The sequence below is a fragment of the Corythoichthys intestinalis genome, chromosome 3 (genome assembly GCF_030265065.1).
Source record: "Corythoichthys intestinalis isolate RoL2023-P3 chromosome 3, ASM3026506v1, whole genome shotgun sequence".
NCBI lineage: Eukaryota > Metazoa > Chordata > Actinopteri > Syngnathiformes > Syngnathidae > Corythoichthys > Corythoichthys intestinalis.
The window spans coordinates 32,881,130-32,908,978 of record NC_080397.1 but is presented as its reverse complement, the minus strand read 5'-3'; the positions used below and the strand labels follow the sequence as shown (position 1 = coordinate 32,908,978).

The 27,849-nt window shown below is 39.0% G+C and overlaps 1 protein-coding gene and 1 non-coding gene across 9 annotated transcripts in view; both read right to left on the bottom strand.

The window, feature by feature from the left end:
• Window positions 1-1,225: 1,225 nt before the first annotated feature.
• The window catches only part of ep400 (E1A binding protein p400), a 36,812-nt gene continuing 10,188 nt past the window's right edge, over window positions 1,226-27,849 (bottom strand). For 2 of the 8 annotated variants that reach the window (XM_057832075.1, XM_057832081.1), the window contains 42 exons: window positions 27,750-27,807; window positions 27,531-27,614; window positions 26,889-27,002; window positions 26,495-26,685; window positions 26,247-26,424; window positions 26,029-26,165; window positions 25,772-25,944; window positions 25,521-25,695; window positions 25,116-25,252; window positions 24,791-24,977; window positions 24,514-24,683; window positions 24,260-24,441; window positions 21,641-21,805; window positions 21,170-21,322; window positions 20,994-21,049; window positions 20,611-20,900; window positions 19,499-19,701; window positions 19,213-19,382; window positions 18,538-18,734; window positions 18,319-18,430; window positions 17,833-18,123; window positions 17,686-17,760; window positions 14,079-14,204; window positions 13,960-14,004; window positions 13,429-13,582; window positions 13,052-13,287; window positions 12,811-12,984; window positions 12,683-12,730; window positions 12,454-12,590; window positions 12,311-12,367; window positions 12,156-12,234; window positions 11,848-12,009; window positions 11,728-11,773; window positions 11,534-11,640; window positions 11,249-11,453; window positions 9,935-10,065; window positions 9,590-9,820; window positions 8,758-8,932; window positions 8,502-8,644; window positions 2,411-2,572; window positions 2,253-2,330; window positions 1,226-2,177 (listed from right to left, as the gene is read on the bottom strand). In XM_057832075.1, the coding sequence (XP_057688058.1) occupies window positions 1,890-2,177; window positions 2,253-2,330; window positions 2,411-2,572; window positions 8,502-8,644; window positions 8,758-8,932; window positions 9,590-9,820; window positions 9,935-10,065; window positions 11,249-11,453; window positions 11,534-11,640; window positions 11,728-11,773; window positions 11,848-12,009; window positions 12,156-12,234; window positions 12,311-12,367; window positions 12,454-12,590; window positions 12,683-12,730; window positions 12,811-12,984; window positions 13,052-13,287; window positions 13,429-13,582; window positions 13,960-14,004; window positions 14,079-14,204; window positions 17,686-17,760; window positions 17,833-18,123; window positions 18,319-18,430; window positions 18,538-18,734; window positions 19,213-19,382; window positions 19,499-19,701; window positions 20,611-20,900; window positions 20,994-21,049; window positions 21,170-21,322; window positions 21,641-21,805; window positions 24,260-24,441; window positions 24,514-24,683; window positions 24,791-24,977; window positions 25,116-25,252; window positions 25,521-25,695; window positions 25,772-25,944; window positions 26,029-26,165; window positions 26,247-26,424; window positions 26,495-26,685; window positions 26,889-27,002; window positions 27,531-27,614; window positions 27,750-27,807 (6,282 nt within the window). In that variant the 3' untranslated portion in view covers window positions 1,226-1,889. The remainder of the gene's footprint in view (window positions 2,178-2,252; window positions 2,331-2,410; window positions 2,573-8,501; window positions 8,645-8,757; window positions 8,933-9,589; window positions 9,821-9,934; window positions 10,066-11,248; window positions 11,454-11,533; window positions 11,641-11,727; window positions 11,774-11,847; window positions 12,010-12,155; window positions 12,235-12,310; window positions 12,368-12,453; window positions 12,591-12,682; window positions 12,731-12,810; window positions 12,985-13,051; window positions 13,288-13,428; window positions 13,583-13,959; window positions 14,005-14,078; window positions 14,205-17,685; window positions 17,761-17,832; window positions 18,124-18,318; window positions 18,431-18,537; window positions 18,735-19,212; window positions 19,383-19,498; window positions 19,702-20,610; window positions 20,901-20,993; window positions 21,050-21,169; window positions 21,323-21,640; window positions 21,806-24,259; window positions 24,442-24,513; window positions 24,684-24,790; window positions 24,978-25,115; window positions 25,253-25,520; window positions 25,696-25,771; window positions 25,945-26,028; window positions 26,166-26,246; window positions 26,425-26,494; window positions 26,686-26,888; window positions 27,003-27,530; window positions 27,615-27,749; window positions 27,808-27,849) is intronic. The other 6 variants (XM_057832078.1, XM_057832080.1, XM_057832077.1 and 3 more) reach the window with 6 other exon arrangements.
• On the bottom strand, window positions 18,853-18,981 carry LOC130914046 (small nucleolar RNA SNORA49). The gene has a single exon (XR_009062841.1). It is a non-coding gene; the product is annotated as a small nucleolar RNA SNORA49 (small nucleolar RNA).

Genomic DNA, 27,849 nt, shown 5'->3' with positions numbered 1-27,849 from the left:
CCATCTGTTTATATGAGGGCATCGTCTTCCAGCTCACCTCCCACGTCTCCGTTTCGTTTAGTGAATAGTGTGACCCGGATACTGAGCGCTCGTGCACACAAGTGGGGGTTGCGCACTGAGAAGCAGATGGGAAATTTCAATGAGCTGGAAAATCCAACTCACAAGACGGCCTTCCAGGCATAACATGGATGAAGTTGGTTTAATAGCCCCCTCGTGTGGTCATATTAACAGAGAACGTGAGTAAAAATGAAAACTCCTCAAGACAAAATACAGTTGTACCTCTACATACAATGTTAATTCATTCCAGGACCTTGTTTGTTAACCGAAATGATGGTACAAGCCAAAATGATCGTATGTCGAGAAGGATTACCCCATAAGAATACATTACAAATCCATTAATTCTTTCCACACCTTGAAAACCTACACTAAATCCTTAATAAATGCTGCCGGTACACCTGCAAATAGCAATTACACAGAGCAAAACAAATTATGAATAAAAATCGGAACAATAATAGCAATAATACCTGTAATAATGTAACAAATTGGGTTCTAATGTGGCAGTACCTGAACGCACCACGTGGCTGACTTGACAGTGAGAGAGGACTTTTTACTTTCACTTTGTTCAGCTGAGGCGGACAGTAGGCATGTTGTGTTGTACAAGTTCTGAAATAGATGATTAAAAACCTGACGAAGTTGGCAATTTTATGGCGGTGTTACAATAATAAATGTCACCTTAACATAAAGACTGGCGAACGGAGGTCGTAGGAGGACCGTCGATATTCTACGGCCGTATTGTTGAGCCAGTTCACGGATGCGCAGCCCACGCTCATATTTTTCCATCATTTCCATCTTCATTTCAATGGTAAGTGTCACTTTTTTTTCACCACCTGCACTAACCTTCTTGGAACCTGTGTTGATTTCTCAGAAAATCCGTCCGTCTGCGGCTCTGCCATGTCGTATTTCGAGCATTTTGTCAGATGTAGAAACAAACGGCGAGTTGAATTTTACGTCCGATGTCGAAAAGATCGAGTTTCGAAGTGATCGTATGTCAAGGTACCACTGTACTGAATCTAATAACGTGCTATGCATACATAAAAAAAAAAAAACTAAATACCACTATCAATAACCATATAATGGGAGAGTTCATTTCTTTGTAATTGACGCAATCAAGCAAGATTGAGCTCATGTTTACAGCAGCCATTGTAAAAACTCACAAGACCTCCTGGCACTTACAATGAATTTAATGGAAAAACCAATAATTAAAAAAAATATATTTGTGTATAAAAACAAAGCACTTTATTACAATTAGGCTGGAAAAAAAACAATGAAAACACAACTACTTTACAAGTACAAATATTTTTTTTCCACGGATATTTACATTTTCTGACATCAATAAAAAAAAAAACTATGACTAAACCCAAAATACTAAAGTACATGTTTACAGTGTATTTGTTGGAATAAAAAAAAAAAAAAAAAGAACAAAAAATTGACTAAAGGAACGTGCACTACTTTCCATTCATTTTGAAACACGACAAAGGAATTTGACATGCAAGGGACTATTTAAGAATACACATATTGGACAGCCCCAAAACAATGTGCCTCAGAAATCTGGTATGTTCTCTTTGTCAGGCTGAAGGCCAGACGATGAGAGCGTCATATTGGGGAGGAAGGGATTATTTTTCTTTTTTTCGTATTCAAACATTCAACATTTCAACAAATGAATTAAGTTAAAATCCCACTAAGGTGACAAATTGAGATTTAGACATTAGAACACTTATGCGAACTGACAGGATTTTCTGTATCTTGTGTTCTTATTGGTGTTAGGCTCCAAAAGAACATGAGTGCAATTCTTGTGTACTGCACAAAAACACTGATTGAATTCTCTTTACCTAACTGCTCCCCCCGCTGGGCTTGGCAGGGGGTTTGGCTCTTATGCCACCCTGGCGAGCTTGGCCTTTGGCAGGCTGCTGGGCTAGAACGGGCTGTGGTGCCGAGGACTCTTGCTGAGCGGGGCTGTGGGGCGGCGGCGTCTGGATCTGCGGTGAAGCGGCGGCGACCACCTGCTGCTGGATCAGCTTCTGCTGAACCACCTGAGCTGATGCGCTGCCGGCCGGAATCATCTGCACCTGGGCGGGCGCCGACGTGGTTAGCGTCACGGTCTGAGGTTGCGCTTGGATCTGTAAGAGGAAGTGAGACACGCTTTACCCACAGCACTCAACACATGCTTGTGCTTTGGCACGAACAGGTCCTACCTGCTGTGGAGATGATACAATTTGCTGAATGTTAGCCACAGTGGGCTGCTGTTGCACAATTTGTGGGAGTTTTGCCACCTGCTCAAAACCAAAATATTGAACTGTCAAACATGAAAACCACAAAATACTCTACTTCCTCAGACCTATTACTGAGGTACCTGAATTTGTTGAGGTCCTGCTGATTTTTGGGTCTGGGCAATTGATGTAGTAAAGAACTGAGGCTTCATCCCTGGTTGGAGTTGGGTGGTTGTCGTGTAGGTCACCTTCTGTTGCTGCTGGGCAGGCTGGGCAGCCTGCACCGTAACCTGCTGTGTGCCAATCTGAAAAGGTTGAGACACCATCGTTCAAATGTTTTTGTGATATAAAAACAAAACACTAGACCACGGTTAATCATATTAAAATCATACAACTCAAGTGAAATGAACAAATGAGCGCACACCTAACCCCACTTGAAGTAAATGGCAATGAAAGCGTCAGTGTCGTTTTCGTCGTAACGAAAATATTTAGTCACGAACAATCTTTTTCAGGATGATGACGTCATGATAACGAGCTAAAAACGTGTTTTGGGAATGTAATACATAAGGAAGATGGTTGCCAGTTTTCGTCTGACGAGACGAGAATGAGATGAAAATTCGCGATTGTTTCCCTCAAAAGTTCACAATGTGTGATATCTTCTTATCAAATGTATAGTTAGCACTCATCTTAGCAGTCCGCCCCCCACACACACAAGCTTTACTCACCGGCCGGTGAGTAGGCGTGTGCCCATTCCAGGCTCCTTTTGTGAAACACGTGTCAAGTGCTGCTTGGTAAGTTTTGTTTTCTTATCTTGGCTATGGCATGTTGGTTTAGCCTTTAAAGGTTTATTCTGAGTGATCATCACACACTAAACTAACTTGTAGCATTAGCATAGCGCTCGCGTTAGCGTTAGCATTTAGCGCGGTGACTCGGCGAATGTCTTCTTAAACTCTTGGAAAACTTTTTACATACAGTTCGTGGCGTCCAGGTAAGTTTAATTCACTGCAGGTACGTTTAATTAATTGCAAATAATGTGCTGTTTTCCTGCTGAGTGTGTATTATCATCATGAAGATGTTGATGTCCTCTACAACTACTAGTATGTGCTCGTCTTTCAATGTTCAATCAAAATTGTTGGAAAGCTTTTTATTTATTCATGGATTAAATAAAACTTTTGAAGTTTATACACGAAAACATTTGGAGAATTGTCGACTTAAATTAGATGAAGACGAACACATTTTGAAATAAATAAAATATGAATAAGACTAATAAGTATTTTCGTCCAAAAGACTAAGACATAAATTTAAAGGGCTGCCAAAAACAACACTGAATCCCATAGAACGAAAGTTACCTATGTAACTATGGCTCTATGAATCCGAATACCCGGCAGAGGAGGTGCTAAAAGCACACTGCTAGCTCCAGAGAGAGGAGGCACCAATACCATCGCAGCCAACGAGGACAAAACCATGCAACTCTGACAAGTAATCACAAGGCTACCAACGACACAACAATGTGAAAGCAGGACAGGCAAAGCCAAAGGGAAGCAGTGTCCAGTGCATGCTACTGCCACCCAAGAAAAAAGGGACAGGAACTCAGTTGTCACTGTAATGTATGTCTTTTCCAGTGGTCAAATGTGACTTTTTTGGTATTGTTCTGTGCTGCACTTTCTCGAAGGGATCATTCTAGGGCTGCAGCTATCGAATATTTTAGTAATCGAGTAATCGACTGAAAATTCTATCGATTAATTGAGTAATCAGATAAAACTAATTTTTTTTTTAGGTAAAGAGCAATTATAAATACGGATGAGAAAACAAGACATTTCATCTAATATTGAACCATTTTCAGTCAATCAATGTCTTTATTTTCGATGTACATTGTTGAAAATAGCCAACAACCTAATTGCATCTCGAATGTGACTAAAAAAAAAAAGGACTAATTCACTGCTTTCACAAAAAAAAAAAAACTTTTAGATCTGTTTTTCATTGCATAGCCCCAGACATACTTCAGATTATAAATACTTCCCTCCAAACAGGAGAGTTTCCTCAGACTTTAAAAACTGCAGTAATAAAACCTCTCCTAAAAAAAACCTAATCTGGATGCCTCAACCATTAGTAATTACAGGCCAATATCAAATCTGACATTCCTGGGGAAAATTATCGAAAGGGTTGTGTTTGAACAGATCCAGACTTTTATGATCCAAAACAATCTTTTTAACTCATTTCAGTCTGGATTTCGGCCACAACACAGCACCGAGACTGTGCTTATCAAAGTCCTAAATGATATTCGTCGGAATACCGATGCAGGCAAATCATCTGTTCTGCTACTATTGGATCTCAGCGCCGCATTTGACACGGTTGATCACAACATACTACTCAGCAGATTGGAACAGTGGGTAGGGCTTACTGACACTATTCTTCAGTGGTTCACATCCTATTTACATGATAGGGATTTCTTTGTGTCAATCGGAAATTATCAGTCAGAACGAACCAAATTCACTTGTGGAGTCCCTCAAGGGTCAATTCTTGGACCGCTCTTATTTAACATCTATATGCTTCCGTTAGCTCAGATAATGGAACAGTATGACATCTCCTATCACGCCTATGCAGATGACACACAACTGTACATTTCTGTGTCCCCACATGATTATAGTCCCTTAGTCTCCCTGAGTAAATGCATTCATCAAATCAATGAATGGATGTGCCAGAATTTTCTCCAGTTAAATGTGGAGAAAACAGAGGTGATCATTTTTGGGCCAAAAAAGGAAAGGTCAAAGATAAGCAGCCAACTTAGCACAATGTCACTTACAGCTACAAATCAAGTCAGAAACCTTGGCGTAATTATTGACTCAGACCTAAAATTTGATAGCCATCTAAAGTCAGTCACTAAATCCACTTATTACCACCTAAAAAATATAACCAGAATTAAGGGGCTTCTGACTCAACAAGACATGGAAAAACTTATGCATGCATTCGTTTTCAGCAGATTGGACTACTGCAACGGTATATTTACAGGTCTTGATAAAAAATCAGTCAGGAAGCTGCAGCTAATACAGAATGCTGCAGCCAGAGTCCTCACAAATACAAGGAAGCTGGACCACATTACACCGGTTTTGAAATCGCTACACTGGCTTCCAGTGAGTCAAAGGATAGACTATAAAATACTACTGCTCGTCTACAAAACACTTAATGGCCTTGGACCAAAATACATGCTTGACTTGTTAGATTCCTATGAGACATCTAGACCCCTAAGGTCGTCTGGAACGGGTCTTCTGCATGTTCCAAGAACAAGAACCAAGCAGGGTGAGGCAGCATTTAGTTATTATGCTCCTCACCTCTGGAACAAGTTACCCGAACGTCTGAAGTATGCTCAAACTGTTAGCTCCTTTAAATCAGGGCTAAAAACGCTTTTGTTTAGCACTGCATATCCATAACTGTCTATATATTTCAATCTACCTGCCTTCTATTCCTCTTGTGCTTATCTCCATTGCTGATTTCAATCATTATTAGTAGTAGTAGTTTTTGCTTTATTTCTATTTTTGTTTTATTTTTATTTATTTATTTTTATTCTGTGATTAAATGCGATCTTTTGTCTTGGTTTTTACGTTGTGTTGATTTAAATGTGATTTCTATGGTTTTCATGTGATGTAAAGCACTTTGAATTGCCTTGTGTTGAATTGTGCTATATAAATAAATTTGCCTTGCCTTGCCTTATAAAAAATATATTTCTTACCTAAAAATGTCATTACGCTTGATAACACACATCACTTAAAAGTTAGGTGTTTTTCCCACATGTTTCAATTGAATTTCCACTTGTGTCAAGCTTTAAGTTCTAGTCAAGTTTTAAGTTGGTCTAAACTGTAAATTCTGATAGGATTGTGAGTTTTTGCAGTGTTCAAAATAAATGCTGTGCTGTATTGGACCACATTAGGCACCAGTGCTACTTGGTGTTTTATCCAGCAATGACTACTGAGCTAAAATTGACTGTTAGCATTATTAAGTTTTTATTTTACACCCTAATCACTCTACAGTGCTGTTTTCACAGATTAAATAAAGCCTGCATGTAAGAGCCACGCATCGACAGTGGTCATAATGAATAGAAACCTAGCCCTCCGCAGGGATAACGTTACTTGAGCGAGTCACAGTAACGTTAATCTTATTCATGAGCACTGAGAAGTGTACTGCTTTAAGATGGCGGCTGTTTTATTAACGCCGCCGAGTCGGTCATTTCACATCTAGTCCTACGTACATGTGGTATCTATGACACACATCAGATGCTACTTGCTACCACCGTAGCAACATGCGAGCGTAGTTTTTAGCAATGTCGGCGCAGTTTGTAACGGCTGTCGGCTCCAGTAAGTTATTTTTTTTTAATTGCTTCTTCCTCTGCGCACGTGATGTCAGCGCATTGTCCCGCATTAAAAGTAGTCCGGGCAAAACGTGAAGCTTAGAGCTGGCAAAATTAAACAATTCCTCGAGGTGAATAAAATTACTCGGATCAGTTTTTAAACTCGAGTTACTCGAGTTGCTCGAGTATTCGTTTCAGCTCTAGATCATTAAGTGCATTTAGCACCGCCTCTGACGGTCAGCAGGGATGAAATAGAACTGTATTGATATTCATAATTTTTTTCCCGTTTTCTTTAAAAATCTTTATAGGGCACGTTACCATTTGCATCATGGACATCTCATATTAATTACATTTGGAATAAAAGTAATTATTTTTACATATTTTTTTAAATGGATAAGAATATAAATGAACAAAATCTTAATAAAAATGAAATTATAATGAATACATGAGGAAATACACTCCGATTGTGTCCCCCAGTAACAGCTTTAATTTTTTTTCATTTAATAACAACTTTAAATTTCATATTATTTCTAGGGCTGTCAAAATTATCGCGTTAACGGGCGTTAATTAATTTTTTTAATTAATCACGTTAAAATATTTGACGCAATTAACGCACTAGGCCCGCTCAGACAGATTTAAATGTCAGTACAGTGAAAGGCCAACTTGTTAATTGTGTTTTATGGAGTTTTTCCGCCCTCTGCTGGCGCTTGGGTGTGACTTGCATATGTTATGTGGCGTAATGTCGCCCTCTGCTGGCGATTCAGTGCAGCTGATTATTTGGGTTTCGGCGCGCTTTTCTGGCGTGATTATATGTCGACGCGAACTCACACTAATAGACAGTGCTATTCAGACCAGCTAACGTCCGCATCCAGTATTCAGTGGCAGTTCTCATAGCCCCATCACACTGTTTGTGTCTAATACATGCATCGCTTGTGAGTTATATTCCTCCTTTGTTTATATTCATGAGCATTAGATAGTTATTGATGATGTGTATTTGAATTTGTTCACATATATGGTGAAATGCAGTTACATTGTTAGATGCTTGTGAGCTAATTGGCTAGTCTAGTGCTACTGCTCAAATGGACACGTGTGTGTACATTTTATGTTATTTTGTGATTTATGCAAGTTATTGACACATTGCCTTGTTATTTTCAGTTTTACAAAAATACAAGAAACGTGCTCTTGTCAAAAAGAGATGACTTCAGTAAAGCCCATGCAACTTTGCCACACCGTCTGATTTCTTTTTGGAACTTATGTTCGCTATCTGTCAATTTGTGTACTCACACACATTGAGGACAGAATAGGGCTACTAGTTTATTTTTTGATTGAAAATTTTACAAATTTTATTAAAACGAAAACATTAAGAGGCGTTTTTAATATAACATTTCTATAACTTGTACTAATATTCATCTTTTAAGAACTACAAGTCTTTCTATCCATGGATCACTTTAACAGAATGTTAATAATGTTAATGCCATCTTGTTGATTTATTGTTATAATAAACAAATACAGTCCTTATGTACCGTATGTTGAATGTATATATCCATCTTGTCTTATCTTTCCATTCCAACAATAATTTACAGAAAAATATGGCATATTTTATAGATGGTTTGAATTGCGATTAATTGCGATTAATTACGATTAATTAATTTTTAAGCTGTAATTAACTCGATTAAAAATTTTAATCGTTTGACAGCCCTAATTATTTCACTTCGCCTACTATTGACAATGATAAACGTCCAATTCATTTAAACTGGGAAGACTGACAGTTTATGCTCATGTTGCTGTGCCATTGCTGGCACTAGGCATCCAATCCAGTTTGACTGGGAGAGCTAGCAGAAATAATGCACGGCACAAGATTTCAGATTTTGTTGATCGCAGACATTATTTACCTTTTGCTGCACAGCGGCCTGTCCTTGTTGTGTCTGTCCTGCCTTCTGCTGGGCCGCCTGTACAGCCGCCTGCTGCTGCTTCTTCATTTGAAGCAGCTGCTGCACCTGCATCTGCGGGAAGGACGGCGTCAGCACGGGGCCACCTGACCAAGGAGAGAAAGTTGGATTTAAAAGCTGCCAGGAGAAGAATCACAATCATCACACCCATGCACAGTTGTGTCCAGTCAGTGGCTGAGAAGGTATTTTGGGAACTTACCCGTTTTCTGGGCCTGGCCAATAGCCACGCTAATACCGGCCACTGTGACAGGTAGTGTAGTGACGCCAGCTGATGACACCACGGCCGGAACAGATACAACGGGAGGCTTGGTGAGGGTCATCTGGGCTGTCTGGCCTGCCTGTGCCTGGATCTGACCCTGAGCAGGTACTCGGGTCTGCAACGGCAAAAGTCATGTCGGTGTGTGCTACACTATTACTTAACTCAGTGATTCTCAGAGTGTGGTACCACTACCACCAGTGCTTACACGGGCTCCCTTTAGTGGTACACAAAAGATTAACCAAATTAAAAATTAAAGCAGCCTTTTCAAAATAACTTACAATACACTTACAATTTAATTCTTAAGAATTGCTTGTCAAATATTTAGGACCAACCTATTGGTGTAATACCATTTCACTCAATCCGTAAGTACATTACAATGTCATTTTTTTCCCCATAAAATTTAAAAGCAGTATTACTAACATATTTAACACATTGCCCCTTAATAGTTGTGTTTCCAATCCCTCAATTAAAAAATAAGATGAAATTCTGCAAAGAAAAACTGGTAATGGAAACTCTTGGATTTAAAGAAGAAAAAAAAAACCACTCAAATATCACAGAACAAGTTTTTACGCGCTCATTAGGTTTTTGTAAGTGTTTCACTATTAAAATATATCACAAGAGCGCAATGGAACAACCTTTCGAATTTGTACACCACAGGACGTAACGTAACCAGTCACATGATCATTTCTTCACATGCAACAGGTATGGACGTTAATCTTACAGCAATAAAATCCCGTGGAATGAGACTGAGCGAAGAATAATAAACATTTACCAGTCTGGCCACCTGTAGGTTGGTCACAGTGGTGCCTGTCAAAACAGATCCGGGTCTTGGCGTTGCCACCGCTGCTAGCTGAGGATTGGCTTGAGCTGCCTGTGTGGGTTGCACTTGGGCTTGCTGGGTTCCCGCAGCTTGCTGGCCTTGAGCTGCTGCAGCCGCCACTGCTGCAGCAACTTGCTGCTGTTGCTGGAGCTGCAATTTCTGCTTGTGCATTTTTAACAACTCCTGTCAAGGCAAATCCTTGTCATTACATTACAAAGCCTTCATTTTACAATCATACATTTTTTTAAGAACAGCTCAGCCTCATTTTCTGAGGGGAAATATTTTCATCTTTTTTACCTGGGGTTTGCTTCCAGCTTTGATCTGAGGAGAAGTACCCTGCTGTTGTTGTTGCTGAAGCTGTTGTTGCCGCAGCATCTGAAGGTGGGCCGGGGTGAGGGTCTTTCCTTGTGCAAGCTGCATACCTGTAGCTTGGCAGAATACAGCTCATTCAGACCAATGAAAGTGTATGAAATACAAGAAGTAAAATGCTGTTAAAATAACCCCCCCCCATATAATTTTTACTCTATCGAGAAAAAAGCTTTTTTTTTCATCGTGTCTGTAAAGGCTATTTTTAATGACTTTTAAAAATTATTTTTATCTTAAAGTGAGCTTTGCTGAAATTGGTCGTCCAATAGCGTATCGCACGAATGCTATTTTTAGACCGTGACGTCGCATTGTAAAGCGGAAGTGGGACATTATAGACACGCCCTCGCCTCGCATACAAACTATTATATTTCTGCTAGTTTTCTCCAGTAATCTTTCAAAAATGAACATGCAGATCAAACTAGAAACGACTCTAGACATTACGACCATCCACATATGAAATGTTTTCTTCATACGTTTCCCGAAACAAAATACTCAAAGGAAAAAATGTGAACAATGGGTCAGCTTCTGCATGTGGACCGAAAGACCAGTTTAAAAGCAGCAAGATGACCCAAAAATGGTCAGAGACGTAGGACAACCAGAGGATATATTAAAAAAAAAATTTTTTTAATGGAAAAAAATGAACAATGGATCAGCTTCTGCGTGTGGTCCAAAAGACCAGTTTAACACCAGCAAGGTGACCCAAAAACGGCCAGAGACGTAGGACAACAAGAGGATATGATATACAAGAAAGACAGGGCATATGGGGGTAAAGGATACCTTGTTAAAACAGGAGAATGTCATTGTCAGTGGCGTAAGGAAAAAGGTGTGGATCAGCTCGGCTCTTTCTCAGCCCTCGACACTCAAGACATCTCTTAACATTTTTATGTTCTTCCACATCTTTACCAGTTAATTTGGCACCAGGGACCTCATTTTCGGACAGAATTGCTAGGTTTAGCTCTGTAAATTCTGCAAAATCCACCTGCCTCTTTTTGAAAAGTAGAGGCCCAAGGTGGTGCACTGTCGAATTGCTCCTCTCAGTTTACAGTATTGTTGTTTGTGTATGAAGTACAAGTCAAAAATATCAACCAAATAAAAATGACAACAACAACAACAACAACAAAAAAACACTTTTCTTCTGGGCAATACACCTAAGTGAACTACTTCAATTAATAAATCACACAACACTGCTCAAAGGGAAAAATAAAAAATATATATATAAGTATGATACTGAATTCACTCCATTACCTGTGGTTACTTGAGTGACAAGGGGGCGAGTCTGAGCTTGGACTGGGCTTAGAGTGGTGGAAACTACAGCAGATGCAGTTACTGGCGTAACTGCTCGAACACCCTGCCCAGTAGCTATGGCTACCACTTCACCTGGGGCTGCAGCTGCTGCAACTGCTCTTTGTTGCGCGTGGACAACCTGCGCCCCAGCAGCAGGACCGGCGGGCTGGTATAACAAAACACACAGTTAATGTTAGGATATCTTCTTCCAGCTGGTGGGACATTTCTGGCATCATGGGGACTCACAGACAGGGTGCCTGGTATAACTGGAGATGCCAGGCGTTTGTTGGCCTGGAAGGGACTTGGAGGCACTCCAGCAACTGTGTTCACAATCACATTCCCCCCAATAGCGGCTGTAAGACCAAACCAACAAAAGTGGAAAAAAATAATAACTACAGTAAAAACAAAAATTCTTTGAAGAGAAAAACGCGAATACGTACCAGCCTGTATGGTTGTGCCCGCTGTGGCGTTTTTGATTGCTCCAGCCTGAAAAACATGAAAGGCATTTACAGACTGCTGTACCTTTTGGATTTTAAGACTACTTTTAGATTGATTTTCACCAGAACGGCTGCATTAGGAACTGTGGCGGCTCCAGCCACTGCGGCAGCCTGGGGAACCTGAGCTTGAGCCTGGGCAGCAGCAGTGGTCTGGGCCTGGTTGGTTGCAGTCTGGGCCTGAGGAGTTCCAGCCTGCTGCTGAGCTTTCTGCTGCTCTGCCAGGGCCTACAAATACAAATAGATTGCAAAATTAATTGCCTGAGGTTTTCAAAAATAATTAGGACATAACAGCAACAATCAATACAGTAGAACAAAAAATGAAATGGCAATATTTGGTCATGGAAAATTAGTCCATTTTTAATGAGAATGACCTTTTTCTCTTTGGCGATCCTCTCAGCACGTTGTGATGCCACCTGAATGGGAGGGAGAGGCTTGTCGTAGCTTATCCCACTGTGGAAAACAAACCGTTCTTAGATTTTACTGAATTTCTGGACTTAGACATCACAGATTATTACGACAACAGTACCTTTCTGCCAAAACAGAAGCATGTTTAGGGTTCTTCTGGAACGGGTTCATGCCTAGCCTGTAAAATGAGTAAATTTAAATGCGTTCAAAGTCACTGAAACAGGAAAATATGTGACATAAAGCATTTCCTTCCGATGTACTCACAGTGGTTTGATAGGTGGACTCCGCTTGCTTGCTATCATTTTCATGAGCTCAAATCGGCTGTTGCAGAGCTGAATTTGAGTGGCGTTGTCATCTTGTGTGTAAATCTGACAGGTCCTTAGAGGACGGCTATTCTTAGACTAAAGCGCAACACACACCAAAAAGCTAAATGAGCACAATGGTTCAAAAGTAAAAGTGGGGTTAGCGTCAGAAAGAAATAAGAAGGTGGCACCTTGTAAATGCTCTTTGTTTTCTTCTTTGGGTTTGCCTCATACATCAACTGTAATAGCAGATATGTTAGAAAATGAAAAAAGGCAGTTTCACAGTTCAACAGTACAGATCTGAGAAGTCAGACTATACCTTGCCCTCTTCTCTGGGAATGATGACATTCTCGTAGCGGTTACGGCACTGCTTGGGAGAGCGGTAGATGCGGCTGCAGGAGTTCACAACATCACTCACCAGATCCCAGTTGGGTGTGTGGGCAGGTGAGACAATCGTCAGATTTAAGGGTAGTTCGAGCAGTTGTTTCACAGCCTGTAACAAATAAGAAGCGGTCCACCAAGCTGTAGCTAATTCAAATGACGCCTGCAGTTAGCAGTACCTGAAGCAGAGCCCAGTCTTCACTGATGAGCCACTCCGGGTTGTCCTGACCAGCGTCTATGGCAGGTTTAACCAGCGAGGGCAGAGGCTTGGCGAAGGGCGCCTGCTGCTTGAGGGAAAAGTTCTTTTTCTGGTCTTTCCCTTCTCTGCGAACCTTCAGCATACTGGCCTTTTCGAAAAGAGAGCGTGGCGGAATAACCGTTTCCCCATGGCCCTTTTTCTTCTTCCTAGCTGCTGCTGATTACAAAGGGGAAAAATATTGGGAGAAGTTATCAAAATGGTGAGGATAACACTTTATTGATGTTTAATGAATGTGTTTCACACTTGTCTTAAGAGTTGAATATTGTCGGAAAGTAGAATAATTACAGTTACCAATACCTGAGGGGTCCAGTTTCATTCTCTTGTGCTCCTTGCGAATGTAGATAGGAGGGAGCTTGGCCTCAGGAATGGGGGTGGTGTCATACATCAGACACATGACAGAGTCTATGTAAATATCATTATCATCTTGAGGTGGTGTGGGTGGAGTCCAAACCTATGTTGCAATTACAAGAAAACAATCACTGTAGAATTGAAAAACAAAAAGCAAGGGTGAAGAATTTGCCCCCTTAACCATTTGCACCTCAAGTAACTATTTTTGGTCATAGAAAAAAACCAACCCACACCTCAGAAAGACCTGGTGTCCACATACATGGACATCACATTTTGGGTCATGTAGGCCACACTTCTACTATGTGTACAAAATGTTAATACTGTACATGGATACCACGTTTTGGTCATGTACCAAATGTAAATACTGTACGTGAATACCACATGTTTTGGTCACGTAGATCACAATATGCAAATGATACTACCAACCCGCTCAGTCAAAATGGATTGGACGTCTAGCGCCGTCAATGGTAGTCAACTTACCGGCATGATTTCTGTGTGTCCATCCTCAGCTTCGAACACATACTCCTAACAAAAACAACAATAGTGTTGGAACATAGAGGCTAACAGGTTGTGAAAAGCAAAATCTAATGACTACCCACCATGTTGTAGGCATCTTCTCTTGTGTAGGTGAAAAGCTCTTCAGTTAATTCCACACCTTCGTCCTCCTCTTTCAGCTTCTGCAGCTGTTGCAGCTCCCAGCCTCTCTTCGAGCACTCCAATCGCTCCTGAGCAAAATGTCACAAATGAGTCAGTGAATAGGTTTCACAGCACTGGGCATAATTTCATTTTTGGCCTAATTATGTCCACCTTCACAAAGCTACAGTAGGTGGCAATGATGATAACTTTGCGCCCTGCTGGAAAGTGACAAAACATACATTTTTTGCAGTCTAGGCAACGATGTTGTAAAATATTAGTAAGTGATTAATAGTATAAAATACAATTACATTTCACAAAGCTCCTGTGTAGCACTTGTTACCTTCTGATTGGTTCTCTCTGCGTAAAAAGTGTGTGTTTGTATGCCTATGAAGGTATGCACTAGTGCTGTCAAATTTATCGCGTTAATGGGCAGTAATTATTTTTTAAATTAATCACGTTAAAATATTTTGACGCAATTAACGCATTCACGGAATGACTCGTTCATGCATTGCCTCAAACAGTTTAGAATGACGCCGTTTTAGCACATTGAGTGCAAAAGGGCAGAGAAATGAGAGTGGACACAGGCGTTCATTGGACCACGCCTTTAATTGGCATTAAGCTTTGGCAACTCTTTCACAACAAACATAACTATTGTGGCTAAGAGTGTGACAATATCTCGATACAGCGATATATCGCGATATTTTGCAACCCGATCGGTTATCGATATGCTCCCGCCAAGTATCAATACTTTTATTTAACATATTGGCCATACAATGGAGTATGAATGCTGTAAACTGCTCAATGTTTGTTGAGCAATTCCCTGGCGTTCCACTAGGGGGCGCTCGGGAGTGGCGGTGAAGGTAAAGTGCGCACAAGTCGTCTAGAGAAGAGAGGAAGCTCCAAGTGGGTTGAAAAAATAAAAAAGCTTCGTGAGAACGGTGGAAGAAAAAATGAGAAAAATATTGCTACAAATCGCACATTGGGGAACACTTTAGACTTTACACCAACAAGAAAGGAAGTAAGGTGAACAAGGACTTTGCTGTATGCAAGAATTGTCTAACAAAAATAAGGTTCACTGGCAGCTGGTGACGAAGTGCACACCGGATTTCTTCACTGCTTCGCTTTCATCACTTGAGGTAAGAAAGTTTTGCAATGTAATTGATTTTTAATGTACATGTATTATTTTGATGACATTTGGTGTTGAATAATATAAAATAAACCAGGACCCTAAACTGGATGAAAATGAGTATCGAACAAGCCCACATGAATTTACCGATTTATTTGATATTATTTGAGAACCACTTTCCATCTAGTTTACTACACAAACTGGTATTACTGCCATTTTGATACAATAAGCTATAAGAATTGTTTGAATAGCTTCCATGATATATAAAGTGATGTGCAAGATAATTAATGTAGCCTACATATTAAAAATGGGTAATTATTGCATTTTTAATTTCTATACATTCAATTCATATTTTTTTTAATTCACTCAATACATCCAACACAAAAAAAAATCAGGATTTCAACTCAAAAGCTATTAAGTAACTAATATTTTTTGTTTTATTTTGGTGTTTTTAAGGTGAGGAAGACTGTGACTGAGCAAGTCTGACATCTTAAATGCTGAAGTAGATAGTGGAAGTGCTCAAACCAACACTTTTGGCAACAAAGGTCATATACGAAGAAAAGACCCACCAATTTTATCATTTCCCCACTCCAAGCTCAACTGCTGACTGACACCTACAGCACTGTTTTTTTTTGTTTTTGTTTTTTGTTTTTTTTTAAAGAAATTAGGGGTGCCATTCATCATGATCTCTCCAAGAGATACCAGTGGTTGTGGTTTGTTTCCTCTGTATGTGCAGGTGCACAATTTGCAGTAGATTTTATTTTACAGCAATGTTGCACAGAAAAGGTGTCACTGTTTAATAAATGACTTAAACAGTATTTTTTCTATTTTGAAATATCTTTTTTTTCTCTCGTTTCAACAGTGGTACCGTAGAATATCATGTATCCAATTTCTGACCAATATATCGATAATCGCTGTATCGTGATATTGTGAGATAAACGTTATCGTGAGCCTTGTATCGCGAATCGTATCGTATCGTGAGGTGCCCTGAGGTTCACACTCCTAATTGTGGCGAGCAACGTTGGGAAGAATGGCAGGTGACGATCTTTTTCTTAACATGCTTTATTGAACACAACGCAGAACATATATCATTTGCAGCCACCACTGACAGTCATGGTTGCCCAACTTCCCATCATGCATTTGGGCGGAACAGTTAAGTCGCTACAGTATCTTTTAGTGAAAGCACAACAAAAATAATATTCCTATCTCTCGAAAAAAAATAATCTTCACAAAAAGAAAAGCGCTCAATGCAAAGAGAACTGGCACTCCCAAACGAAATAGCTATGCAAAATACACATAAAACTTATTCAGACTTTGCCTTGGCTGGATCTCTAATTAAAACTCGCCATTGACACCTTGTGGTGTATTTCAATCACTACCTTACATAAAGACACTGGAAGAACGGCAGGGAGCCCATGTGACGTCCCGCTCAGCGACATCAACAATGGCGAGCTATTAGTTTATTTTTTGATTGAAAATTTTGCTAATTTTATTAAAACGAAAACATTAAGAGGGGTTTTAATATAAAATTACTATAACTTGTACTCAAATGTATCTTTTAAGAACTACAAGCCTTTCAATCCGTGGATCCCTTTAAGAGAAAAAATGTTAATAATGTTAATGCCTTCTTGTGGATTTATTGTTATAATAAACAAATAGAGTACTTATGTACAGCAGCATTTTCAGTTCATGAAACATGCTAAGTTTAACCCTTTATTAAGGGAAAGGGGCTATTTAGAGTATAAAACAAAAAACAAAACGACCCCATAAAGACCTGGCGTCCACATATGTGGATGTCACATTTTGAGCCATGTACTGTAGGCCACAATATTAGGCCTACATAATAGCCTATAATGACCCAGGAATGTGATGACCACACATGTGGATGCCTGGTCAGAATTATAATATTAGTTTTTCTTATTATTATCATTATTATTCATTATTGTAATTTTTAAATTATAATTTTAGTCTATTTTTTCAAATAAAGAATTGATACATTAATAAAAATAAAACTAGTAACATTATAATGAATTTAAAAAATACACTCTGGTTATGCCCCCTTCCCCAATAACACTTTAAAGTTCTTGGAGGTGGGGGGGTCCTATTATTTCATAGTATCGAACTCATTGTTGGTGAACAACAGTAGAAGTGAATAGGCAGTGAATGCTCATGCTTTAGTGCCTACATCCAATTATTTTTCACTGGGAGAGCCTAGCATCAATCTGCTAGCCCCTCCCAGTCAAAATGGTTTGGACATCAAGCACCATCAGTGGCAGCCAATGAATTCAATGGGTGCCCTGTAAAGGGTTATAGGTTTGCTTTGTTGAGAGTCAAGTATACATTACACAATTTAAAATGTCAGATCAGCTAGCTACCATTAGAATTTATTTGTATACATGTGACCATAAGACTATCAAATTTTGCATTAACTTAACTTTTGTTACCTTGAGTGCAGTCTCATCGTCACTGACATGAAGATACTCCAGGTAGCTCAGAGCATATCTTTCTATTGGTGTGAGCTGTTTGAAATAATACAGAAATTAAATTCTATGACAGAAACGCAACCTTAAAACATAAATCAGCGAAGGTACCTGTTCCATAACTGCATTCAATTCCTCAATCTCAGCAGGTTCTTCTTTAGTCTGGCTTGCCGACTCCTCATCCGCCAGTGCCGATTGGTTGCCAGTCATCTCCTCATCTATTTTCACACCATCTTCTTCTGTTAAATCATCTAAGTTAATGCTTTGGAGAGCTTGGATGTAGGGTCTAGCCACTTTTGGAGAGATGGTCTCAGAGGCTGACGGCTCTTGATGAAGGACAACGAACTCCTCCACTTTTTCCCCGGAGCCTGCCTCCACTTCAAACAAATCCTGGATTGTCCGCTAGAATTAGACAAGACAACAGTGATTTACTAAAGGTGCACTGATCGATCGGGACCGATTTCATACATTTTGGGGATCGGTATTTGTCCCCCCCACCATGGTATATAAAGCACTGGGGGAATCCCTGGTGTACAAATTGTATATAAAACAGTTTTCCTGAGACTCAAGGGCAAAATACAGATGAGCTGATCTTACTTGTGTGAGGAAAGCCAGAGTATAATCAGTGCCCTGTGCAGCCACCTCTCTGATTAAGTCCTTGGTTCCATTCTTCAATAGTTTCTCCTCAATAGAGTTCCCGCTCTCCAACCTGTGCAAACAATCATGGAAAAAGTAAACTCCCAAATTGTTCATATAGTGAAACACAAATACGTATATAAAAATCAAGAACTGGTGTCATTTTATTAATGATTTTACCTGTAAATGTGTATATCCTTACTGCGCCCAATTTTGTCACACCATTCCTGGGTGCGGGCATCCATGGTGGGATTTAGGTCCGTATCATAGAAGATGATGGCATCTGCATCTAACATAGTTCCAACTGTAGCGCAGCAATGATTTGTTAGGATGGTGCAGAAAATCTGTTTGTTCCTGTTAAATGTCCTAATGATCTCCTGCAAGTAGAAAATCATGAGTGGAACAGTAGAACATTAAACAAATATGTAATAATGATAAAAACACTGTCTTTCAAACAACACAGACAGGAGCAACAGTAGTGGTATACAATGTCTTGATGTGTGCAACTATTTTGGGCCCTGAAAGGAACAGAGTCCATCAGGGAGGGAAAAGTGCACAATAATATATCCCCTTGAGCCAGAACTCTGCACGGTCACTGGGAGGTCCTGGTGTTAGATGGGGATGAAACATCTAACAAGTCATAAATATGCAACTACACAGACTTGCCATTGCTAATTGGTCTTATATCCAATACGGTCTATGACAGCAAGTGAATTGTTCTCACGTAACAGTTTTGTTTTCGTTAATGATGCTTTTTTTGTAGTTGTTACATGTTACATAATTTGTATTTTGTCATAATTTTGTATTTTCTACAAATCTAAGCAAGGTAAGATTACAACAATTTTTTTTAATTACCTGTCGTTCATCTGGAGTGTAGCTTTCATCCATACGCACATAAGTGAGCTGCCTGTAATCTAAGAAACCCTCCAGGATATCAAGCATCTTCACCATCTGAGTGAAGATGAGGACACGACGATTGTCTGACCGAAGCTTCTGCAGCAGAATGGCCATAGCTTCTAGTTTTCCTTTAGATGAAAAATATATCCACAGTTAATACTATTTTATGGTTTGCCTTTCGCCCTTTCCATGATTTCCGTTTGGGGGTGGGGAAGAAGACAGGCAGGAGGAGAACCAAACCAACCTGAATCCATCTGCATTAGCTGAAAGTCTGGGGATTTAAAACCATGCCTGGCCACCAAACAGTGCATTTCAGCACTATGGGGAGCAAAGGACTCCTGCATCTGACGGTGGAGTAATTTCTGTTTGATGGTGTAAGTGATAGGAGGATTTGTTGCATACAACTGAGGGTGTGGTGCGACAGCTGGAGGCATCACACATCCCAGCCTGAGGGGGTGAAAAGAAGAGTTCCTGAGATTTGGACATTTAGATTTGTAATCACGTATTGCAGTTTTAAATATTTTTGAATAGTTTTATTTAGTTCTGATAGGTTTTTTTTCTCAAATTTAGTTAGTATTATCGATTTTTAGAATGGATTTGCTGGTTTTTAGTGGTTTTAATTTTCTTTAAATAATTAGTTTTACTTGCGGCTTGGCCGGGGGGCAGAATTCCTTCAGTAGTCGATTAATCTATCAACTAGTTAGTTTAAATAATCGAGTAATCGGATTAGGAACATTTAATGCATTGGAGAATAGATTTTAGGAGATGTAAAACAAAGGCTTTTTTTTTTTTACTCATTACTCAATTGTTTAAACACATGTTCCCACAAAACATTGCTAAATAATATACCTATAAACTAAATTACAAATGCATAAAAATGCATATTAGCTTATGTTGGTCTTAACATGGAGCAGCTGGATTCAGCCATGTTAAATGAGTTATGTCATATTCACTGTTTCCACTAAAGGGCAGTGTATCCACCCAAATCAATAAAACTAAATGCAAACAATTTCAAAACAATCCAATACAACGCCACTATAATTAAACGAATTATTTGAGTTAATCGATTAATCGTTGCAGCACCAATTAGTATTTCATTTTTGATTCACTAGTATAAAATAAAAACTAAACAAAAAAACATTCAATCATTTTGAATGTTGTAATGTGTAAATACTGATTCAAAGATTAAATACAAAAAACAATGTATTCATTTTCCTTAATTTTTTTTTAGTTCTATGAACGCAATACAGCTTAATTAATCTTTTTTTGTCTTAATTTCAGTTAACTAAAATGTTTTTAAATTTCTAGTTTGTTTTCGTTAACGACAATAAACCAGGTAGGTACAAAATTAAGCACCTTTTGGTAAGGCTGTTAGTATTCTGCCTTCGGTCATCAATGGAGAGCAGAGTAGATTGCAGTGCAGAGGTGGTGACCACAGAGGTGTTCCGGGCCCTGACGCAACTCTCTAGACCAACCCACATCCAGCCTCCAGCAGTCAGAGCAGTGTGAGCAGGCTCTGAACTCATAGTGCATGCCTGTAACAAGTCCAACCCATACAAAACTCTCCGGCTGCAGCGTCGCTCGTTTGCTTGGAAGAGAAGGCTCAAACGCTGCTTTGCTTGCCGAGTCTTTTCTTCAGAAGACTCCTGCAGGAAAAATGTTCATTTTGATTGCAAATATTTGTCTTTTTTTTTTTTTTTTTTTTTTTTAAAGTTCCCTTAGTGAATTAATGTTCAAACCTGCGAGGAAGCAGTATTGAGCTTGTTAGAAGTTGCTGTGGCATTTGTCGTCACACCTAGTCCAAAAATATTGTATGAGCTGAAGGACATGTTCTATCAAGTCACATATACTAATACTGCTAGAGCCTGCTTTACAAGACAAAAAGTATGATATGGAATGGTAATGGATGAGTCACCTTGCTGGACTGTTGACAGAGCTGGATGAGGTGCACTGTGTGAAGCTGAAACAGTGGAGTTAGGGACAGCTTGCGCCATCGTTTGCATAACCATAGAACCCTGAGGCCTGAGGATTTGCTGCCCAGGAGCGGACACAATTTGTAGAATATTTCCTAGAACCATGATATATAAACAATTACAATAAGTGTGGCTTTCACCACATTTTAAAAACAAAATGGTCTGAATTACCGTGAAGGAAACAATGCAAAAATGTTAAAGCTGAAGCAGGTGCATAAGTAAAAATGATCTTGTAAAGATAATGGGTGTGAGAAAAATCTACTGTAAGAACCTCAGTTTGTGATGAATGTCGTTACGGTTAATACAATAAATGAATGCATCGAAAGATGCGACTTTTGAAAAATAAAAACCAGGACAGCAAAAAATAAATGTTTAAAGGTGACACTTATGTAACATTATATTAAAAATTTTACCTTGGAGCTGCAATGGCTGTCCAGTGGTGAGCTGGCGGAGCTGACTAGGGGACAACGTAAACTTGTTGCCCTGAAATTGTAGAGTGACAGGAGTCTCTGGCTGGGAGATTCGATTCTGACTGCCAGCTATATTGGCCAGCTGGGCAATTTTCACTGCATCTCCTCCTTAAATGAGAAGTAATAAAATTAGGCTTGGGGGATAACATGGCAACATTTAGGTCCCCAACAGAAATAGGCAGAGGCAGAATCTATTGCTAAAAGCTCAACTGGCACCATATCTTAGCCATATTCAATTTTTCGTCCACACAGACATTTCTAGTTTGCTTAGAACTCCACTGGGCAGAATTCAAATGCATTCTGACCGTTTCAGTCTCTTATCATTCTCTATTGGTGAAAATTGTTATTGCATTTAATCCATGAAAAAAACAAACAAACAAACAAAAAAAAAACCAATCCGCTTTAGAGGTCAGAGAATCAGCCTAGTGTATTACTTATGGGTTTATCATTGTCAAGTACTTACATACAGTACTGTACGTCAAAAAAGGTTTACCATGCAATTAACAACAAACTACTGTAAAATGAAGTACTTTTTGACTGTTATTAACCCGACTGATGGTGACATCACTGTGCTGCCGTTCTAATTCTACACTCACTGCACCAGTGGTTTGAACTACCAAGCCAGAAAAGATCCTCTTTATTCAAAATGTCTTTTTCTAAATATATTACACACACACATATATATATATATATATATATATATATATTTTTTTTAAAGGAAATTAAAAAATGTTATTTGTTATTAATATTATTAGGGCTGTCAAATGATTAAAATCTTTAATCGAGTTAATCACAGCTTAAAAATTAAATAATCGTAATTAATCGCAATTCAAACCATCTATAAAATATGCCATATTTTTCAGTAAAACTATTGCTGGAATGGAAAGAAGACACAAGACGGATATATACATTCAACATACTGTCAACAAGATGGCATTAACATTAACATTCTGTTAAAGCGATCCACGGATAGAAAGACTTGTAGTTCTTAAAAGATAAATGTTAGTACAAGTTATAGAAATTTTATATTAAAACCCCTCTTAATGTTTTCGTTTAAATAAAATTTGTAAAATTTTCAATCAAAAAATAATCTAGTAGGTCGCCATTGTTGATGTCAATAATTACAAAATTCTCATGGTGCTAGCAGAGGGCGACAAAACACAAAAAAACACAAGTAACAAGTGGACATCACACTGTGCTGTCATTTTAATCTGTTTGAGTGAGGCTTGTGCGTTAATTGCGTCAAATATTTTAACGTGATTAATTAAAAAAATTAATTACCGCCCGTTAACGCGATCATTTTGACAGCCCTAGTTATCATTTATTCATTTTTACTTTAGACTTATTTGGGGGGCCATAAGTGTATTCCTATTTTTATTTATTTAAATGTTTTTATTGACATTTGGTTATTTTATAATCGTATTTATTCATTTTTAAAATTATATAAAGATAATTATTAATAATGCAAAATATATTAATACAAATGAGACCTGGCGTCCAAATATGTGGACATCAAATTTTGGGTCACAGAGGAGTTATAGAGGGGCAAGAACGAGAAAAGGAGTGCAGTGATGTCACTACTATCAAGACCATATAAGTATCGATCACAGTAAAAAAATAAAAATAAAAAATGATAATTTTTTTTCTCACATAATGTTCAGTTTTGAAGGAAAAAAAACCCCCAATAAAAATCTACTGTAAAATGCAGTTACTAAAGCAATGTTTTTATATGCATTTTGCGCTTTTCTTGTTACTTGTAGTATTTTATAAAAAACAGTTTTTATTTATTTATTTATTTAAAAAAAATAACTATTTCTATAAAGCTAAAATGAACATTGTCATAAGAAAAATCCAACGCAACACAATGTAATTCAAAAATATGAGCTAGGAAAAAACATCCAAAGAAACATTCAAAAGATTCTTAACAAGTCAGGGATAATCTGAACAGAAGAGGACAAAAAGCATTGTGGATTGTTGGACTAGACGAAAATTTGTAGCCAGGTACACCAGACTCACCGCTGTTCCAGCTATTGAGTCTGGCCACCATTCGTCGGATAAAATTTCCAGGGCGGAGCAAGCCACAGCAAACAGACAGCGGGGTGGATCAATTAGCGACGGGCGGACGTGACGTTAGTAAAGCGACGAGTGACTTGCACGCGTAAGTGAACATACGAGGAGAGCGGAGTTTATTCAACATGGCTAGCGCGAGACAGACTGTTGTCAATGACTTGTGTCGATCTGTTTTTGGTCATTTAAAACTGATTTTACCGTGGACTGGAACATATTCTCGGCGCTCCTGTTCGCCATCTGTGTTGTTGTGGAGACGACTTCCAACACGGAAGAGTGACGTTACTCGTTAAAAACACGTCACGCAAATAAACGAATCTGATTGGACGGTTTATTTTGTGCTTGCTCGAGAGGCCGTTAATGGGCTGGGTCCCAGACTATTCTCACAGTGTTTGAAAAATACTGGGAGAACAGTCTGGCCGTGCCAGGCAAGAAAATTTGTGTATGTGGATAGAAGGCAGATACTGCTAAACCCTATAAACTTTGATTTCTTACCTTGAGTTGCTGTGGTTGTTGCAGTGGTGACTGGGGGCTTTCCTCTTATCTGGGCTGAGTTGGATGTAGAAACAGAGTTGGTGGTAGCAGAAGAGTTTGTTGGAGGATTTTGTCCTGCAGCACCCGAAATAGCAACTAGTCGCCCTTCTGGTTTGGTCCCATATTGCACTGGCTGGAACAATCTAGGAAAGACATTACACAATGGTGTAAAAACTCCAGCACACTTTGCAAAAGAAAAAAAAAATCTTTCGAACCTCATTGGTTTAATTGGGCATGGCTTGGGATGTGGTGGTGCTTCTGGACCGCTGTAGATCTCCTCTATAAGTTGTTGTGTGACCTTTAGTTTGGGTATTGCTTCTTCAGTTTGATACCGAGTCAGCCGATTCTCATTATTAATCAAATCAAACAGTGATATGTTTGTTTCCTAAAACAATTGAATGAATGACAGAAGAAGAAGCAAATCAATACTACAGCCAAATAGGATCATATTTTATAACATCATGACATTATAAAAAAGAAAAAAAACTATACTTTGCTTGAGTCGTTCTGCATTGCTTCCAGTATGAGTGACGGGCTATTATATGGCAGAGGAGAGCAGAAGTAGGAGCTGCTGGTTTCTCGAGGTACAACCAAATCAGGGTGGTTACACACGCGCTGCAACTGCATCAAGACCTGAAGCACGCTGACAAAATGGCCTGTTTTCAGGGCCTCTTGAGCTCTAAAAACACGGCCAAACAAATTTAATAATATATGACCCTGAGGGTTTATTTCCTAACATCTGTGGTTACAGTTTTTTCAAAATCACATAAACTATGTGTAAATTGTGTCACTTATATTCTTGAGGAGAAAATCTCACCCAGGTTGAGTAAGGATATCCTCATACAAACTCTTTTGTCTCCTAGAGAGTCTGCACTTCAGGATGTGCTCATACTTGTTTGGCAATTGCTTTTCCACTTCCCTTTTTGAGCGCTTCAGAATGAATGGCTGGATCATCTACAGGAAAGATGAAGTGGATTTATGTTTTATGCACATGAAGTCATTGGCTGCCATTGACTGCAATGAATTGCTGCCATCCTCTGCCAGTCAAAATGGATTGGAAGTCTTGGGGCGTCAATTGCACTGAAACATGATCATTCACAGCCAGTAATTCTAGTCTGAATGAATTGGACATCTATCCTTGTCATTTGCAGTTCAGGGATTTGTTCAATAAATCAGAAGAAGTTAGAGGATGCATAATTATTGTTTGTATTAATATACAAACCCTGTGCAGTCGAATGACAAGTTTGTGGCAGTAGTCCTGATTCTGGTCCGTGCCTGCCTTCACAGGGAAGTCAGAGTAGGGCCTGGTGATTCCTGGCATGAGGAAGTGAATCATAGTCCATAGCTCCTTTAGAGTGTTCTGAAGTGGGGTATTGATGAGGAGGATCCGCTGCTCACTGTAAAGTTCAGAATGTCAAGACCTCAAAACAGTATTATCAGGTAAAAAAAAAAAAAAAATCGAATACCACTCACCTTCGAAGAGCAAATATGGTTTCCCAGTGTTTTTCAGTCAGGTTTTTGATGAGCTGCACTTCATCCAAAACTAGGTGTCTCCACCTACGCCTCAGAAAATGGCTTCGGTCTTTCAGCATCAGTTTGTATGATGTTAGACATACATGGAAGCTGTTCGTTTCCCGCCACCTCTGCTGACCATATCCGATCAAGTAAGCTCACATATCTTTACAAAGTTATAGACTTTTCATTAGATACAAACAAAAAAAACTACGTACCATTCTCTGGGATTTACGCTCCTTTTCAGTTCCTAGATACAACAGGATTTTAAGGCCAGGACACCAGCGCTTGAACTCCACTTCCCAGTTGAGCAATTTACATGTCCTAACCACAATGAGGTGGGGCCCCCAAACACCTGTTGCCAAATAAGAACGGCATTTATTCAAGCATACGTAAAATACATATATCCATGTAAATAATACCACTAAAAGCTTACCCTCTTGGCCAGCTAAGTGAGCCATGTAGGCAACGGTTTGTACAGTTTTACCAAGGCCCGTCTCATCAGCAAGGATACCATTGAGGTGCTTCTTGTATAGGTTTACCAGCCAGTCAACACCAATTTGCTGGTATTCTCGCAGTAAGCCATGTAGTAAAAATGGTGCAGGATTGTGCATCTGGTAAAACAAAACAATTACGACAACAATATAATATGTGAAATAGTTTCCACAAATTTTTTGGTCTTACCGAAGAAGTGGTTTTGAAGGTACCCTTTGGGAGAAGGAGCTCTGTGGCAGCAGCCACTTCAGATATGTCTCTAGCAGGTTTTCCATCAGAAGTGCAAGAAGAGGTCTTGTCAGGACTACGAAACTGGTCCACCATAAGCAGAGAGTCTATAAGCACTGCCTCAGGCGGACTGCTCGCAGGGAACATTATTGCTGAAAATTACAGCCAATTTAGCTTAAAAGTGAAGGAGAACATATATCTAGACAAATGTTTTGATTGCAGGTAGTGGTAGGGATGTGCATGTCTTATTTGTCTTGTGAAACACTTTGTGTTGTTGTTCAAGCATTAAAAATGTGGTATGAAAATTAAAGATAAATGATAAAGAAAACAAAACATTTTCAGAGCACACTGGCACCTTCAGGCTCTTCGTCTTCATCCTGATTACTTGGAGGACTTGGCTGAGGCCACTCAAAGCCAGCAGCATAGGCTCCGGCATATTGCTTCCTCAAAGCATCCAGAGGCAACTCAGCTAAGAGTAAACAAGAAAATAGACAAGGCTAATGCAGAACTTCGATACACAGTGGTACCCTGATTGAGCTTATCTCATAGACATGAATAGTATAATCCCATATTATTGCTGGGTGATATGGAGCTAAATGTGTTACCTTGATATTTTTTTATTTTTCAAAATGTCAGTATTCCATCAGAATTGAAGGTCTGGCATGAATGATTTTTCAGTGCCATTGACGGGGATAAACGTCCAATCTTTTTTTTAAATTCAATAATGTTTTTTCCACATATCTTTATCGAATTGAACTATTGAACAATTCGCACAGAACTGCCACATACTGTATACATTTAATTTCTCTGTGATGACACTCAATTCAGTTGAAGTAAAAGGAACAAATTAAAAACATAAAAGAGATTGAAAAGAAATAAAGTGGATTCATTAGACAAAGAAGAAAAAAAAGAAATTCAAAAATAGTGCACACAAAAACTCAACAACGCCAGCTAGGGTAAATAATGATTCTCCACAAAGGAGCAAAAAGAGTAATACCATCTTTGGCAAGCTCAAGCAATTCTGCTTTGTAATCTGATTCTCCCTCCATAACCTCCTGTTCTTCTATTGTGCTCTCTTCATCTAGAATACAAACACACAAAACAGATTCACAGTAATTATATATAAGGGATTTTACACACCAAACCAAATAAGTGACTTAAAAGTATTTAATTTTTTTTTTTTTTTTTTTTTTTTTTTTTTTTTTTGGGAACATACCAGCTTCAACTCTCAATGGTGAATTTGCTTTCCTTTTTCTATAGCCAGTGTGAATCTCCTACAAGAGAAAATATGGACAAGATCTCAAATGTGATATTAT